General features: G+C 41.9%; 1 protein-coding gene across 1 annotated transcript in view; it reads left to right on the top strand.

Moving 5' to 3' along the window:
• Nucleotides 1-16,795, top strand: part of ENPP3 (ectonucleotide pyrophosphatase/phosphodiesterase 3) — a 46,704-nt gene that overhangs the window by 369 nt on the left and 29,540 nt on the right. Inside the window, exons 2-6 of the mRNA XM_054196888.1 lie at nucleotides 3,239-3,317; nucleotides 6,796-6,918; nucleotides 8,009-8,134; nucleotides 12,588-12,648; nucleotides 15,008-15,105. Coding sequence (XP_054052863.1) covers nucleotides 3,239-3,317; nucleotides 6,796-6,918; nucleotides 8,009-8,134; nucleotides 12,588-12,648; nucleotides 15,008-15,105 — 487 coding nt within the window. The remainder of the gene's footprint in view (nucleotides 1-3,238; nucleotides 3,318-6,795; nucleotides 6,919-8,008; nucleotides 8,135-12,587; nucleotides 12,649-15,007; nucleotides 15,106-16,795) is intronic.

Here is a 16,795-nt window from a genome sequence, read left to right as displayed (position 1 = left end):
TTGTTTTTTTTTCTGGCGGTTAGCTGCACTTTTCGTTTTATTACGATAACCTGACAGTTCTTTTGCAGAGCAAAGACATTGCTTCAACGCTTTATTTTATACATTTGATAAAAACAGATGTGTTTGTAGCCATGGCAGCCGCAATTCCTTTTTGCTTTTTTTATCTTTGGATTTGTCGTTAACAAAACAAAACGTGTAGGCAAGGCATTGGTGAAAACCACTCAGGAAGCAAGGCATGGGAAAAAGACTAATGAACCGTTTCATACGGTATTGTCAGTCCCACATCTCAAATATCATTTCAACTCTTTCCGTCTTCCCCAGGACCTTAAGAGTCATGCGGCTGCCTTGTAAATAATAATGTGTAGGGGTTTTGTTATGTTTTTAAAATCTTTTGTTGTAGCCGATACACAGTTTTAAGCTTGTTTGTGACCACAAACGAAACTTTAAATGTGTATATATACATATATAAGTACGTGCATATGTTTGCACAAGCAAGCTCTTGCATCTGTAATTGGAATTTAGAGAAAATGACAGGTATTGATTTTGGAAATACTCAAAACTTAATTTTGAAATCAGACCTTTGAAAAAGAGAGTCAATTTATGATACTTTTCAATTCTATGTCATAAGAACAATTCATGTAGTACAACTTCCTATTTAATGCTGCATTGGGCAAGGATTGCATAAAATATGAGGGAAATATTGGAAATTGAGAAAAAAAGCGAAAATAACAGAGTCCTTTCCTTAAGTTTTCAATAAAAATAATGAATCATAAGAAAAAATGTGGGAAAAATACCTAATTATGAAGGAAAGTAAATTATACTTTCAAGAGGTACTTGGAAGAGTAAAGTGACAAATTTAAGTATCCTAAAACATTTATCCTTCCAAATGCGCTAGTTTTCAAATGCCTGCATCTATGAAAAAACCCAAAATCTAAATATTGGAGGTGTAAACTGTTGATATACTACACCATTTATCTAGGTATTTGATAAACTATATGCATGAAGTACTTCCTTGGCAACTTTTTCCTGAAAGCTTAGGCAGAGAATTGTGTACTGACAAATAGTAGTTATATTGTCTAACAAATCCTCCAGAGATTAGTAAATAGCCTGAATTTAGGCATAGAAGTTAGCTGTGGAAAGTCTGAGGATTTGAGTAGGTGCTACCTATTATTTCACCTTAAGGATGAATGTCCCAAAATCAAGGGTCTTTGTGTAAATTCTATAATAAATGCAGCATCTCATCTGTATACCTGCTATGAGTTTTGGGTTTTTACTTCAGCTCTCTCATTGCTTGCAGCAGTGGGAATGTTTGTTGCTGTAATAGCTATACTTTCAATTTAGTATTATCTGTTTATTTCAATTACAAATGTGAGTTTTAATGAAAATGGAGAGTAAAACCATAGTGAACTTTAAGGGGAAGAGTGCATACCCCGGTGATTGGGCTGGTCTGTACTCAGTGAAACAAGACCTGCTAGGTTACTCTGGCAGTGTTATCCTTCCTGCCCAGAAAGAGTGGTCACTGTTCACCCCCTGATTCTCAGTCCTTGCTGACTGGATGTAGGATTAAACTGCTGCCTTCATGCCTGGGGTCTCTCTTCAAGAGACTTCAGCATTTCTGTCATTTTGGGCAATCTTTCCAAACAGGCTCATCCCATCTGTCTCTCTTACCCAGCTCTGTCACCAATTCCATTTCCATTCCTAACTTTTGGGGTATTTCTCCTGTACAAAGACCAGGGAGTGAGCAGGAAGAAAGTAAAGGTGGGAGAAAGAAAGTGTGAAGGAAGTAACTTTGGCGTTGCTGGCGTTCGGTGTTGCTTGGGAAAAAATCAGTGACATGAGGCTGGAGAGGGTGGGCAGCAGGGGAGAAACAGGAAATTCAGCATGGTCGCAAGGAGCATAGCAGCAGGAGAAGAAAGTGTGGCGTCTGGAAGGTGCACCTCCAACTGTATCTGTCCAGAGGAAGGGAGGTATGTGCCGCACCAGACCCATGGTTAGGTCTTCTTGTTGTCCCTGTTAGAGGTCTAGTTGGAGCGTGTCACACCCCTGACTTTCTGGCTTGCGTGCCTGGATCTTCCTGGTCTATGGGAAGGAATAATTTGTGCATAGACTGTCCCAGTGTGGAGCTGCGCCATGGCCAAACTGTACACCCACGCCTGAGAACTGAGCAGCCCTTCCTGCTGCCACGCTTCTGCCCAGCGCCTGCAGGGTAGGACGGGCAGTAACAAGGAGCGTAGGGAGCTTTTGTGAGCAGGGATAGGTAAAAAGTAACGGGACAGCGTACGTGCTCTTGGTTGTATCCTACCCACACATACAGTTTTTGTCAGCTCCTTAAAATTCTTGTAGTCTCAGTTAAGAGGCTCCATTACAGTAATAGTGAGCATGACAGTAAGCATCTCTTATTTCTACTTTATTTTGAATCTTAGTATTTGCTAGTGCCTGGTGGTTCCTGGAAATGTCAGGAGACAAAAGAAGGCTCTGAGGCAAAATTGGGAAGTAAACTGGGCTGGGTTGTGGTGATCTTCTGTGACATACGTTTCCCATCATTGCCTTATTGGGAGTGCATACACTATGAAATACTCTTTGGGTTGTCACTTTTTGCTCTGCCTTTCAGCCAGCATCCATCACCATTCATCTTGAGCATCTGTTAAACTGATAGGGGCCTCCTCAGCTCTTCCTCAGCATCCCAAACATTATGCTGCTTTCTGCTATGAGGTTTCCTTGGGCTGTTTGTTTCTTTCCAGTTTCCTCTTACCTCAGTAGCAGGGTGACTTATTACGAGAAACTGGCATGTGGATGAAAATGTGACACTTGCAGCCTCAATCCAGCTGTGTCTCTTAAGAAATCCCTGTGAGCATTTCAGGGAAGTGCAGAAGCTGAATAAAAGCAATTTTCTTCTCTTTACACAGATAAGAATTTGCAAAACAGGTAAATATGTCAATTACTTCCTACTATCTTTTCTCCAGCAAAGACTTCCTCAATTACAACATGGGGCTGGCCATAGGTTAAAAGTGTGATACTAAGGCGTTGGCTTGTAAGCAGTTCACAAGATTATCGTTCTTGTGCCTCTCCTATCTCCAGGCTCAGAATGTCTCCAATCTTTTGATGAACAAGTTCACAGAAATCATTAGTTCGTAAGAAATCATACGCTTATAGAAATACTAATCACACGGTTAATTTCTAATAAACCTAACAGTTTATCACAATTGTGAACTTTAATTTTCATGTGTCTGTGTGACAGGTTCTGCTGTGTGCTTTGGTGGCTGTATCCCTGGGATTAGGTTTAGGACTAGGACTGAACCGTGGAGTCCAGGAGCAAGGTATGTTTACGATACTTTCAGCATAAGTGATGCTGAAGCTAGATCTAGTAAAAGCCTTCAGCAGGGGCTCTTTTATAGCGTAATGTAAGTGCTCTGTGAAAACTTATCGCCTGTGGAAATAAAGTTCTTGCGTTTTTCAAGTTGGATTGTATAAAAACTGTACACTCACAATCAATACTTGAAAAACCTATCCTAAACCACTGAGTGCCTTTCTTCTCTTTCCAGAAGTGTCAAGTCTAGTTCACAACAGATTTGGAAATTTTATTATAATACTTTTAGGAAATTTGAGGTAGGACTTACCTTATTATGTATAATACCTTGCAGTTATTTAAGCAATATGTATTGTACAAGAGATATCATTGGACCATCTTCGGGACTCATGCTTTGAGTACATTTGGCATAGTTCAGGCAGCTAATGTTAAAACCAATTATGAATTTTCTCTGTAAACTTCAGTTCCTGTAAAGCTATTGTAAAAATGGGATAAGGCTTTGATTTGGTGGAAGGTTATTTTTTAGTTAGGAAAACAAAGTAGCATTTTGATGTCAGGGGGTCAAGCTGGATGAGAACACAGCACATGGTGAATTAAATAAAACATTTCCTTTAGAATAAAAACAATAGTAATCTCATACTGGAGGAGTTCAAGGAAGCACAGTCTCAGTTTCATTCCTAATCAACACATTGAACTTGTTTACTTACTTACTCATCAAGTCTTAGCTCCTGCTGACATCTTTCAATACTATGGGCCTAGCAAATAGGATGAGATGGAACTGTAGTTGCTTTTTGATGACGCCTATGTTGTATTACAACTTTCTGTGTAAAATACGTAGATATCCACAGCTTTATTCTTCACTGGCATTTACCTGAGGAACTTGATCGTAATTGTAGTAAGTGAAAGGTGGCACCAAATCAGCAAGTTAGCATTTTGGTGCCTCTAACTGCAGGTGTTACAGAGCAACCCTAAATGTGGACTGACTAATTTAATTTGCTGCTTTCATAGCCAGGCCTACCTGGGAAAGATGAATGAGGAACACATGGTATTACACTGGGGAGTTGGAGGGGAAGCCTCAGCCCTGAATGACGCGCACCTTTGTGCAGTTGCATTTGCTATGAGGGCAGTGGGAAAGAGCATTGGTGTTCAGGAGCAAAGGGAGTTGTGGTCAAGATGGGTGCTGGAGGCTTGGGTTCCTAGGAGGAGGGGCCTGGAAAGGAGTCAGGAGTACCTGTCATTCTGTACGTTTAAACATCAGCACACAGCTTGCATTTGGTGATAGTACAATTGATTCTGTTTATATACTCAAGATAAATTTCTTTATAGCTCCTGTAATTGTAGTGACTATTCCAAATAAAAGTTAACGAAATACTAAATTCCTGACCTTGCACAATTATGCAAATACTGTAAAGAAATTAGAAGGCACGTGTTGCAAATTATGAGGGGTGTGAACAGTTCCATTACAGACACAGGAAAAGGTTTCTGTTTTTTCTGACTTAGACTCACCATGCTATATCCTATATCATTTTAAATCAGATAGACCATTCGAATTGTTCAAAAGCCAATGGATAGAGAAAAAATTAAATTAAATACTCTAAACCTCAGCCAAAAAAGCATGAAAGACTGTTTGCATATGTCTATGTACATTTGTGAAATGTACATTTGTCTTGACAGAATAAATGCCAGTCATAAAACACTTAACCCTCAATTACTAAGAAAACGCAACCCTCAATTACTGAGTAACACTCAATTACTTCTTTCCATCTCTACTTTTGACAGTTCTGTTTATGCTCATTACATATATTGTTTGTTATTCTAATTGTTTCCAAACCTTTCTTGCAGTGAACAGTAGTTGTTGATGTAAGCACTTAAAGCACAACGTACAACATTGAACTTTCTACGTGTGAAACAAGCTGGCTAGCTTGCAAAAAATCATTTTAGCTCTACGTGGTTTCTACACAGTGGATATTAAAGCCTGAATTTTGTAGGAAGTGCACCCTGCAAGAGCATGAACCCTTTGGCAACTATAATAGAATTGCACCAGCACATCTGAGTAGTTATACCTATCCCTGTCTAACAGTGTGAGTGGAGAAGAAAGCGGAAATGTGGGTGCTCAAGAGTGGTTCAAGCAGCATTTCTGTAGTACAGAGAATGGGGACATAAGGCTTGTCCTGGCTAAGGTGGAGCTGTGGGTGATGTTTGGAGACGTGGGGTTGTCCTTGGGTGTCCTCAGGTGTCCCCAGGAGAGCCAGAGCTCTCCCTTCTCCCTGCACGAAGGTGTCAGTGGTGAGGAACTGCATGTCTCCATTTCCAACATGAGGCCCCTTATTTGGACCCTTTTCTTTCTTTCAAACAAATCAACCAACCTGCAGATTTTTAAGGGATGCTGTAACGATTGAGTGGGAGAGGTATGGTCAGAATCCCAAGTGCACTAATGAGCCCTATGGGCCCTGCCCAGCCCCCTGGGGCTGCCCCAACCCTCCCCCATGGCCCAGGACCCCTTTTCAGCCCCTCGAGGCCATCAGCCCCTGCCCCAGTAACACTACAGTGGGGCTGGTCTCCAGTTCCCCACAGCCCTGCCCTGCCTGACCATGTGTCCCACAGAGCCAGGCCCACCCACAGGCCAACAGTCTGGCCTCGGCCTGACCCTGTCCCCAGGGAGGTGCCCAGTGCCTGGAGTAGGGCTGCCCCAGTGCCCCCCTGGCTGCTCCTGGCTGGGCAATGGGACAGGCCCTGGCTGCCAGGCCCTGCCCAGCCACCCTGGACAGCCCCCATGGCTCTGGGTGCCTGGCCCTGAGGGAGCCCCCATCCCATGCAGCTCCCTGGCCAGGTCCATTAGGGAACATCCAACGTGGGAGTCGCTTTTCCTCTCACATCCTGGACCCAAAAATAAGGAGGGGAGAGGACAGTTTCCCCCTCCTCGTGCTGGCACCAGTGCCATTGCCTCCTGTGCCACTGGTCCTGGGGAGACTTGCTGCAGAAACAGCCCTGCCGCAGGCTCTGGGTGAGCACAGCCCAAACAGCCACCAGCACCTTCAGCGTCCAGAGGACTTCCTACAGCTTGTGTTTCGCCTTGCTGACCCAAGTGCTGATGACCACATTGGAAAATGACTTGGGGAAAACGGATTTGGGAAATTGCTCAGCACAATTCTCCCCGCAGTTCATATCTCCATGATCCATGTCTGGGGCAGGGTTACCCAAGTACTCCGACTCACTGCCTTCTCACAGAATCACAGAATGGTAGGGGTTGGAAGGGACCTCTGGAGATCATCTAGTCCAACCCCCCTGCCAGAGCAGGGTCACCTAGAGCAGGTTGCACAGGAATGCGTCCAGGCGGGTTTTGAATGTCTCCAGTGACGGAGACTGCACCACCTCTCTGGGCAGCCTGTTCCAGTGCTCTGCCACTCTCAAAGTAAAGAAGTTTCTCCTCATATTTAGATGGAACTTCCTATGTTCAAGTTCGTGCCTGTTACCCCTTCTCCTTACAGTCAGCTGCAGGCACAAGTGCAATGAGCCGCACGGGGAAGCGTTGCCCGGCTGCCAGTGCGACAGCGGCTGCAAGGAGCGTGGGGACTGCTGCTGGGACTACGAGGACACCTGCGTGGAGCCAAGTATGTTCCCTCACGGGCAATGCTCGCTAGTTTCCATTTTATTTTGGGTTTGTTTTTTCATGTGACGGTAATAGGAAAAGGATAAATTCTCATATTTATGTAGACATGCTGAAGTTGTGTCACATTCCCTCAGGGAGGGAAGGACATGCGGTGTCAAGCTGCTTCTGCACTCAGATGGCTAGAGGGCTGTAACCTGGTGACCTGGCAGGACACAAAATCTTCCCAAGTCTTTCTCAAGTCGGATGCCTGTATTTTTGTCCCTTGTGGATAACCAAAATATTTGCAGTTCACAAAATCTTCCCGAGTCTTTCTCAAGTCAGATGGCTGTATTTTTGTCCCTTGTGGATAACCAAAACATTTGCAGTTCACATTTCCTGGCCCAGATAAAGCTGTGGGTGAGCGTGAGCAGAAGTCGTAGGTTATCTTTGACCGGGGCCCTGGAATGATGTGGCTGTGCCAGCTCCTCTTGCGCTTTGGGAAATGAATGGGTGTTTCATGGCCAGGTGCAGTGTCAGCCTCATGCAGCACTCGGTGGGGCCTGGGGTCAGAGGAACGCACTCACTCGTCTTCCAGGGGACCAGCCTGGCTCTGCGTCGAGGCCAGACTGCTCTCTGCTCTCCCGGTAGCTGCTCAGATCTTTCTTCATCCTTATCGCTTTTTCTGCCTGCGTCAGCCCTTGTATCTCTTTTTTTGCTGTCTGCCGGGAATCACATGCAAGAGCAGGAAAAAGATTCATTTCCTTCTTTTTCCATTCTGTAGGAGAAATATGGGTTTGACTGCTTTTTTTTTTTAGATCTTCCTGGAAGGGTGGAAGGCACTGAACAGGGTGACTTTGGGGACATGTTTGTAAAATTATTGTATGACTCTGTGTTACCATTCAATGCCTGCAGAAATAGGCTTTATGTGTTAAACGAAATCTTCAGTTTTCCTTTCAGATAAAACTTCTAAAGCAACTCAAGCAGGACGTGTAAATTACTGTTTAACAAAACCTCTTTTTTTAACTTGTTTACCTGTTTGGGGGATTTCCACACAAAGGAGTTTACATAAGGTTTTGTGAACCAAATCATAATCTTTTTCTTCCAATTTTCAGCCCGATCTTGGAGGTGCACTAATTTCCGTTGTGGTGAGACACGGATACCTGGAAGTTACTGTTCATGTTCTGATGACTGCTTGCAGAAAAAAGACTGCTGTGTAAACTACAACAGCATTTGCAAAGGTAAATCAAAAGTTAAAAAGATTTATATATAAATTGTCCTGTGAAATAAATAGAAGGGCAAACATGGCAAACATGAAGGTAGATGCATTTGTTTCTCAACATTAGAGTCTTACAGTGATGTTTTGGAAAACAAAGATGTTTTAGGTGAAGCTTTTGGTATTTTTGACTGGGAAAAAGATGGTTTCTGGAGAACAACGTGAATGTGTTAAATATCTTTGTTGGCAACATGAACAGTGGGATTGAGTGCATCGTCAGCAAGTTTGCTGACGATACCAAGCTCTGTGGTGTGGTCAACACACTGGACGGAAGGGATGCCATGCAAAGGGACCTGGATGGGCTTGGGGAGGTGGGCCCATGCCAACCTCATGAAGTTCAACCAGGCCAAGTGCAAGGTCCTGCACCTAGGTCATAGCAATCCCAAGGACAAATACAGGGGGCAGAGATTTAAGGCAACTCCTGCAAAATTGTATTTGTCACCTAAATGCAAATTAAAGCTAAAAGCAGTTAGGAGTTTGACTATGTGCTCAATTGATTGAGCTGACCTAGTTAAGACCTCTGTACATCCTTGCTTTTGGCTGCTTACTGCGAGAGAAGCTTTCTGTGGTGAGCCAAGAACTTCAACATCCACTGCTTCTTCTCTTTTCTTTATATTTTTTTCCTTTCTTGCATGCTTTCTTTCTTTCTTCTCTTATTGACCTCCCTTATTTCTTCCAAAGAGATTGGCAGACATTATAATAAATGAGTATAGCTGTGAAGCAGGTGTGAGGATATTCAAAGAAGAACAGAAAGAATTGCTTGAAATCTGGAAGCCATAGTCAACAAGGAAAGACTGAAGGAGGTTTTTCAGAAAAAAAAAAGAAAAGGCTAAAGGGAGCCCTGACAATCATCTCTAAATGTATAAGTGGTATCTGCAAAAAAAGAAGTCAGCAATCCAGTGTGGACAGAATACAGTTAAAATGTTTTCAATTTAAAACCAGATAAAACTTAGGCTAAGCTTTCATAGTGATTTATTTTCCATTTTGTTTGTTTGCTTGTCTGTGTATTATATGTTTTTTGTTCTCAACTTAGAATTATAAGCATTTGCCCTTTCAGGGTTTGAGGGCCTAATAGCTTGTACTAAATTATTTCTAAAGGTATCTTTAGGCTTACATTTCTATAATTCTCTATTGAAGCAGAAAAAGTACCTGGAAGAGCTCTAAAAAGATCAACCAGGAAACTTCTTTGTTGTTTGTGTGGGGTTTTTTAATGCTGACTCAGTATTAGTCAGCAGGTGGTGACTCAGTTCAGCAGGTGGAACGCACCTGTCCCAGAAGGGGAAAAGAATTTTGGGGCAGGAGTTAGCAAGGCTCATTGACAGGCCTTTAAACTAGATGTGAGGGGGGAAGGGGAGATAACTGGGCCTGTCAGGAATAAATCCAAGGGAGGCATGCCAGGGCTTGAAGGATGGTGGGCTAGCAAGGACTCTCGCTCTGACGTTTCATTTGAGAGAAGGGACAGATGCTTAGAAATCATGGAAGCACCTGGGAGGGGTCTGGTGGGAAATGGGGCCCACACTCACAAAAAGGTGCTGGAGTCATTAGCACATCTGAAGTGCATCTATACCAATGCATGCACTATGCGCAACAAACAGGGGGAGCTTGAAGCCATGATGCACCAGGAAAACTATGACATAGTGGCTATCACAGAAACATGGTGGGATGCCTCACATGACTGGAGTGCCACAATCGGTGGCTACAAGCTCTTCAGGAGGGACAGACAGGAAAGGAGAGGTGGAGGAGTGGCCCTGTATATTAGAGAATGCTATGAGAGCTCGGAAATCAAGTATACTGATGATGGGGTGGAGAGTGTTTGGATTAGGTTAAGGGCCGATAAAGCTGATATCGCTGTGGGAGTCTGCTATAGACCTCCCAACCAAAGCAGTGAGGCGGACGAAGCTTTCTATAAGCCGCTGGGGGAAATCTCGCGGTCACTTGCTGTTGTTCTTGTGGGGGACTTTAACCTCCCAGATATCTGCTGGGAATACGACACAGCAGAGAGGGAACAATCCAGGAGGTTCCTGGAATGTGTGGAAGATAACTCCCTCACACAGCTGGTAAGTGAGCTGATGAGGGAAGGTGCCCTCCTGGACCTGCTTCTTGTGAACAGGGAGAAGCTTGTAGGGGAAGTAAAGGTTGATGGCCGTCTAGGGCACAGTGATCATGAGATGATTGAATTTCTGATTCTTGGAGAAACAAGGAGAGGGGTTAGTAAAACTGCCACCTTAGACTTCCGGAGGGCAAATTTTGACCTGTTCAGAAGACTGCTGGACAAAGTCCCTTGGGAGGCTGCCCTGAAGGATATAGGAGCCCAGGAAGGCTGGGCATACTTCAAGAGAGAAGTCTTAAAGGCACAGGAGGAGGCTATCCACGTGTGCCGAAAAACAAGTAGGTGGGGAAGGAGACCGGCCTGGCTAAATAGGGACCTTTGGCTGGACCTCAAGAACAAAAGGAGTGTCTGTGACCACTGGAAGAGGGGGCAGGTCTCTCATGAAGACTATAAGGATATAGCGAAGCCATGCAGGGAGAAAATTAGGAGAGCCAAAGCGCAGCTAGAGCTCAACCTAGCTACAGCTGTTAAGGATAACAAAAAATGTTTCTATAAATTCATTAACAACAAAAGGAGGATTAGGGAAAATCTCCCTCCCTTATTGGATGCAGGAGGGAAACATAGTCCCAAAGGATGAGGAAAAGGCTGAGGTGCTCAATGCCTACTTTGCCTCAGTCTTTAGCAGTGGAATGAGCTGTTCCCTGGGCACCCAGCCTCGTGAGCTAGGGGACAGGGAGGGGAAGCTGGACGAGGTCAGCACAATTAAAGAGGAAGTGATCAGTGACCTGCTACACCACTTGGATGTGCACAAGTCTATGGGACTGGATGGGTTACATCCAAGAGTGCTGAAAGAGTTGGCAGACGTGCTCGCCAAGCCACTTTCCATTATCTACCTGAAGCCATGGCTAACTGGGGAGGTCCCAATGGACTGGAGGGTAGCAAATGTAGCGCCCATCTACAAAAAAGGCAGAAAGGAGGATCTGGGAAACTATAGGCCTGTCAGTCTGACCTCGGTAGCAGGGAAGGTCATGGAGCAGATCATCTCGAGTGCCATTACAACTCATATAATGGACAAGCAGGGGATCAGGCCTAGTCAGCATGGGTTTATGGAAGGCAGGTCCTGCCTGACGAACCTGATCTCCTTCTATGACAAGATGACCCGATTATTGGATGAGGTTGTGGACATTGTCTACCTAGACTTTTGAAAAGCATTTGACACTGTCCCCCATAGAATTCGCATGGAAAAACTGGCGGCTCATGGCCTGGATGAGCATACGATCTGCTGGATCAAGCACTGGCTGGACAGGCAGTCCCAAAGAGTGGTGGTCAATGGAGTTAAATCCAGCTGTCAGCTGGTCACAAGTGGTGTCCCTCGGGGCTCAGTGTTGGGGCCATTTCTGTTTAACATCTTTATTGATGATCTTGATAAGGTCATAGAGTGTATCATCAGCAAGTTTGCAGATGACACGAAGCTAAGCGGGAGTGTTGATCTACACGAGGATAGGGAGGCTCTACAGAGAGACTTGGATAGATTGGATCGATGGGCCAATGCTAACGGTATGAGCTTCAACAAGGCCAAGTGCCTGGTCCTGCACTTGGGCCACAACAACCCCATGCATCGCTACAGGCTTGGGGAAGTGTGGCTGGAGAGCTGCCTGGCAGAAAAGGACCTGGGTGTTCTAATTGACAAGCGGCTGAACATGAGCCAGCAGTGTGCCCAGGTGGCCAAGAGGGCCAATGGCATCCTGGCTTGTATTAGAAATAGTGTGACCAGCAGAAGGAGGGAGGTGATTGTCCCCCTGTACTCAGCACTGGTGAGGCCACACCTTGAGTATTGTGTCCAGTTTTGGGCACCTCAATACGAGAGAGATATCGAGGTGCTGGAGCGAGTGCAGAGGAGGGCAACGAAGCCGGTGAAGGGCCTCGAGAATAAGTCCTATGAGGAGTGACTGAAGGAGCTGGGACTGTTTAGTTTGAGGAAGAGGAGGCTGAGGGGAGACCTCATCGCTCTCTACAACTACTTGAAAGGACACTGTAGAGAGGTTGGTGCTGGTCTCTTCTCGCAGGTAATTAGCAATAGAACAAGAGGCAATGGGTTCCAGCTGCAGCAGGGTAGGTTTAGGCTGGACATTAGGAAAAAATTCTTCACAGAAAGAGTGGTCAGACACTGGAATAGGCTGCCCAGGGAGGTGGTGGAGTCACCATCCCTGAATGTGTTTAAGACTCATTTAGATGTGGTGTTAAGGGATATGGTGTAAGGGAGAAATTTGTAGAGTGGAGTTGATGGTTGGACTCGATGATCCCAAGGGTCTTTTCCAACCTAAATGATTCTATGATTCTATGATTCTATTTTCTTTTGTCCTTTTAGGTGAAATACCTTGGGTGGAAGAACCTTGTGTATCACTTGAAACTCCTCAGTGTCCAGCCGGGTAGGATAAAATAATTTTGTCTTCTTAGCAAACAAAATCATTGTGATGGTCAGAAATAATCCTGCATGAAGCAGGTCTTCATGTGGTGTTCATATTTACTGAGAATAAGGTTCCTGCCCTGAGGAATATTCTGTAGAAGTAGTTTGTGGCTATCAATGTTTTTTCTTTCTAAAACCTTTGTCATTTTGTTGCACATTCATTTATCGTTTACAGTTTAGAGCAGAGTACAGGAGTTCAAGTCCAGTTTGAAAGTCAGTTTGCAAAGACCTGGAAAAATTTTTAGTTATCTCAAGGTTCATATATCACAAATTGTTCATAGTCCATTTTATGTTACCATGTTGTATCTGTGATAATTCAGATAAATCACCTTATGCAAGCTGTAATAACTGTTAGAATCCATGATTGCAATTCTTTATCCAAGTAGCAGAGTTGTTTTTTTTACTTGAAAGGTGTGTTAAAAAGGAAGCTATGAATATAGCTGAATATCTACAAATGCTGAAACATAGTAATTCTGATTTCCACCTCTAGATATTTTGCTATTTGTGCAGTATTGCATAATCATAGGTAGAGGCTAGGCATAAACACAGTTTAAAAGTTGTTCTCGAAGAAAAAATGGATTATTTTTTGGTTCAGTTATGGTATTTGTGATGTTGTCCATTATTCTATCTATTTTACTGCCAATTTAGTTTAATTATAACAGTAATACATTTAGTATTGTGGCCTCTTCATGGGTTCCTGCCTCTCAACATTGATATAAAAATATACTTTTAGGTTAACAAATAACTTGCGGAGTTAACAGTTTCATAGGCTAAAGCTTAGAAACTAGTGGAGGAGGCCTTCTTTAAGTGCTGTAAACAGCATTTCTATATAAAGCTCCATTTAATTTCAGATTCAAATCAGGAAGCTTTTATACAAACTGTTAATGCCAGTGTACTTCTGTGTTTTAGAAAGACCGCCGTAAATGAGAAACAAACTGGGATAGTGATTACTGCCTGATGTGAATATATAACTTTTTTTTAATAGTTATCACTCAAGGCGTTACTCCAAAAATGGTTTGGAGTCAGTTATCAGTAACTGCATTTTATCCATCATTTTTTCCCCAAATATTTTCCAGGCTTATCTAGTGAACCATTCCTATAAACCACAAATAGTTGGGGTTTTTTTAGATACTAAGTGTAGTGAAGTCTACTTCGAACTACATTTTAGATTTAATTGTACATTTACAATTTTTATGTTTCTTTATAGTCTCCTTTCTTCTAAGGAGACTGTGGAATATATAATGATGGTTAACAAAAAAAGACTGAATTTGCAGAACTAGATTGCTTGATCCTATGATTTTGTCACTTGATGTTATGAAAAAACGTGTTATAGCACCAGCAGTTTATAACTACTAATACATTTTTATTTAGGAGTCCCTTTAAGTCCTTTCTCTCCTTTTAAGAGAAAGCACGTTTAATAACTTTGAAGTTTATTTTCACTGCTAGCACCTCCTAGTTAGACTTTTTATAGCAAGAATTTAAACACTGTCCTAGAGATCAGCTGCAGTTTGTACCTATTTTATCATACCTACTGTATGAACTGAGATCTGAGGCTTTTATCCTTGGTTTGTTGTTTGGTTTTTTTTTTTTTTTACATGAAGTCTTACCCTAAGCACATCAGCAGCTGCTGCATTCCTTTTGTAGCTTTGAGTTCAGTGTGTCAGGGACCTTGAGGCAAAGAAGTGTTCTCCATGTGAGCTGGGAAACTTGAAAGATATAATCCACAAAGAACAGGGACTGCTTAGTAATGTCTTCACAAAGGAAATGTATTAAGGTAAGGGGTTAGCACAAACCTGGCATTGCAAAGAGATTATGTTTCCCAGCACTGAGGCTGATTGACCTTAACTGCTTGCTGGGTGACTGCTGTACTTTACAGTCCTTGTGCAGCTTCCCTGAAAGATTTTTAAGATGGTTTAGGAAACAAGAGACAGAATTCAACACATCATTACTATGTACAGAGGTACTTTGGCTGTTCTATATTCTGGGCTTGTATTTGGATGCTAGTATGCAGCATTTGTATTTGGAGTTAAATATTTGTAATTAAAAGATAAACAAAACCCAGTTTCTTTTTCTGGGTTCTGTATATACTGACTAGCTTGCATTTTATTCCTCCAGTGTTTTGTTTTTTTTTTTCAGGAGGATTGTTTATATTTGCTCTCAAAATTGAACTATTTGTTTATCTCACACTGTGATATTAATTCTGGGAAGTACATGGAAATTCTGGATCCTGCTTTTAAAAGTAGAATTTATATTTTAAAAATCTTAACAAGTCACTAACTCTTCAAACTCCTTTACAATGACAAACTCATATTTTCTTGTAGGTTTGATCTGCCACCACTTATCCTTTTTTCAATGGATGGGTTTAGAGCAGAATACTTGCAAACTTGGAGTTCTTTGCTGCCAAATATTGAAAAACTCAGTAAGTTACCAAGAGTACTTTGACTATTTTCTTTAAAAGTCTGCATGCAGCCTCTCTAGTTCCTTTTGCTACTGTCATGCATGTGTTGCTCAGCAATAAGAAAATAACAAGTCAGGTCTCCCTCATTAGTTGTATATTGTCATTATTCTAATGGTCTACATTAATTCTTGTATTTGAGTGCACAGCAAACATGATTTTTTTTTTAACACAGCCTCTAATACTGGTCAGAAGTTTTTTATTAAATAAATAGTTAAATATACCTCTAAATATAGTTTAAGAGTGAAAAAGAGTTCCAGAGAAATATTATCTATATTCTCTGTACTCCATTGAAAAATTCTAACTGATAAGGAGATCATCATTAAAGGGTAATATGAAGAGAAAATCCATAGGGTTATTGTGAAATTTTCCTCAAAGATGCACTTTTCCAAGTCAGATATTTTAAGATATTAAAGAGAAGCCACATATTTAAAAGTATGTCAGTGAATATTATTATATTTACATATTGGTATAATTTAATATATTTATATGATTGCAGTAATGTTCAAGTAACTGTTTCCCAGTATTTCTGAATATTGTGAGAAAGAGTAAGTTGAAGATATTTAGCTTGTGCTGTAAAGGGCTCTAAAAAATGAGACCGATTAGTGCACACTTCATTAAAATTTCCGGAATATTTTAGAGCTCAGGTCTCAAGATACTTTGTACCTAGACAAAATGTCTGCATATTTATTCATTTCTTCTTGGCAGCATTAGTCTAAATAGACAGAACTGGTATCTGTTCTGAATATATCATATTCTCTTTCTACTGTGCTTATTTGAAAACTTCACATGGATATTACAAAGTACTGGATTTTACTGAATAGTTAACAATTTTGTTTGTGAATACTGAGGGTATCCAGAAAACCTGACCTTGAAGCAGTGTGCAAACTTGACTTCTTGTGCAAATATTTTATTCTTTGACGTCATTCTGACATTGCAAGGAACTTGAATCAGTGAAGAAATCATGCATGCAGAAGTCAGTGTTCAGTTCTAGTCTTTTGAAACAGGTGAAAAGGAAATGCCAAATAGACAAAAGGCATGAAAACTGTGCTACGTCTATGTTTCCAATAAATCCTTTCAAACAAGAACGGATCTAATTCGGCGTTACTCATACTTGGGGTCAGTTATAACAATTGTTCATGCACATTCGTGCTTATACTTCTCAGAAATCTACAGTAGAAAGGAAATGGAAATTCCTTTCTTTGCAAAAGAAAAAACATAATGCTGATTTATAGCATAAAATACTTCCTCTCTTAACTCCATTAACCTAGGATTTTCAGTAGAGCTAATCAAGCTAGTTCTTATAGCATATATACACAATGAATGTAGCTCCTTTACTGTTCAAGAGAAATCCAAACAAAATTATGCTGAGTTTCTGATGTATTTGTCAGTTATTCAGCCCTTCTTTAAACAGTCTTTAAGTCCTTTTTTCTGTACTGCACCAGAACAGTTTTTTAGAATAATTTCAGGCTTTCGTTGTTTAGTTGAGGTTGTTTAGTTAAAATCAGTTTCTGTTCTTTGACTGAAACGCTGTACATCAAAGAATAAAGTGTGTTTGAGTGTGAGTCAAGTAATCATCTGATGACACCTTAATACAGAACTGTTTCTCCAGATAAGTTAGGTTAAAAAATGTCATTAAGGCATCTGCCAGTCT

This window comes from Rissa tridactyla, chromosome 3 (genome assembly GCF_028500815.1).
Source record: "Rissa tridactyla isolate bRisTri1 chromosome 3, bRisTri1.patW.cur.20221130, whole genome shotgun sequence".
Classification (NCBI taxonomy): Eukaryota; Metazoa; Chordata; class Aves; order Charadriiformes; family Laridae; genus Rissa; species Rissa tridactyla.
The sequence above is the reverse complement of the archived record's forward strand: the minus strand, read 5'-3'. Positions and strand labels throughout refer to the sequence as shown.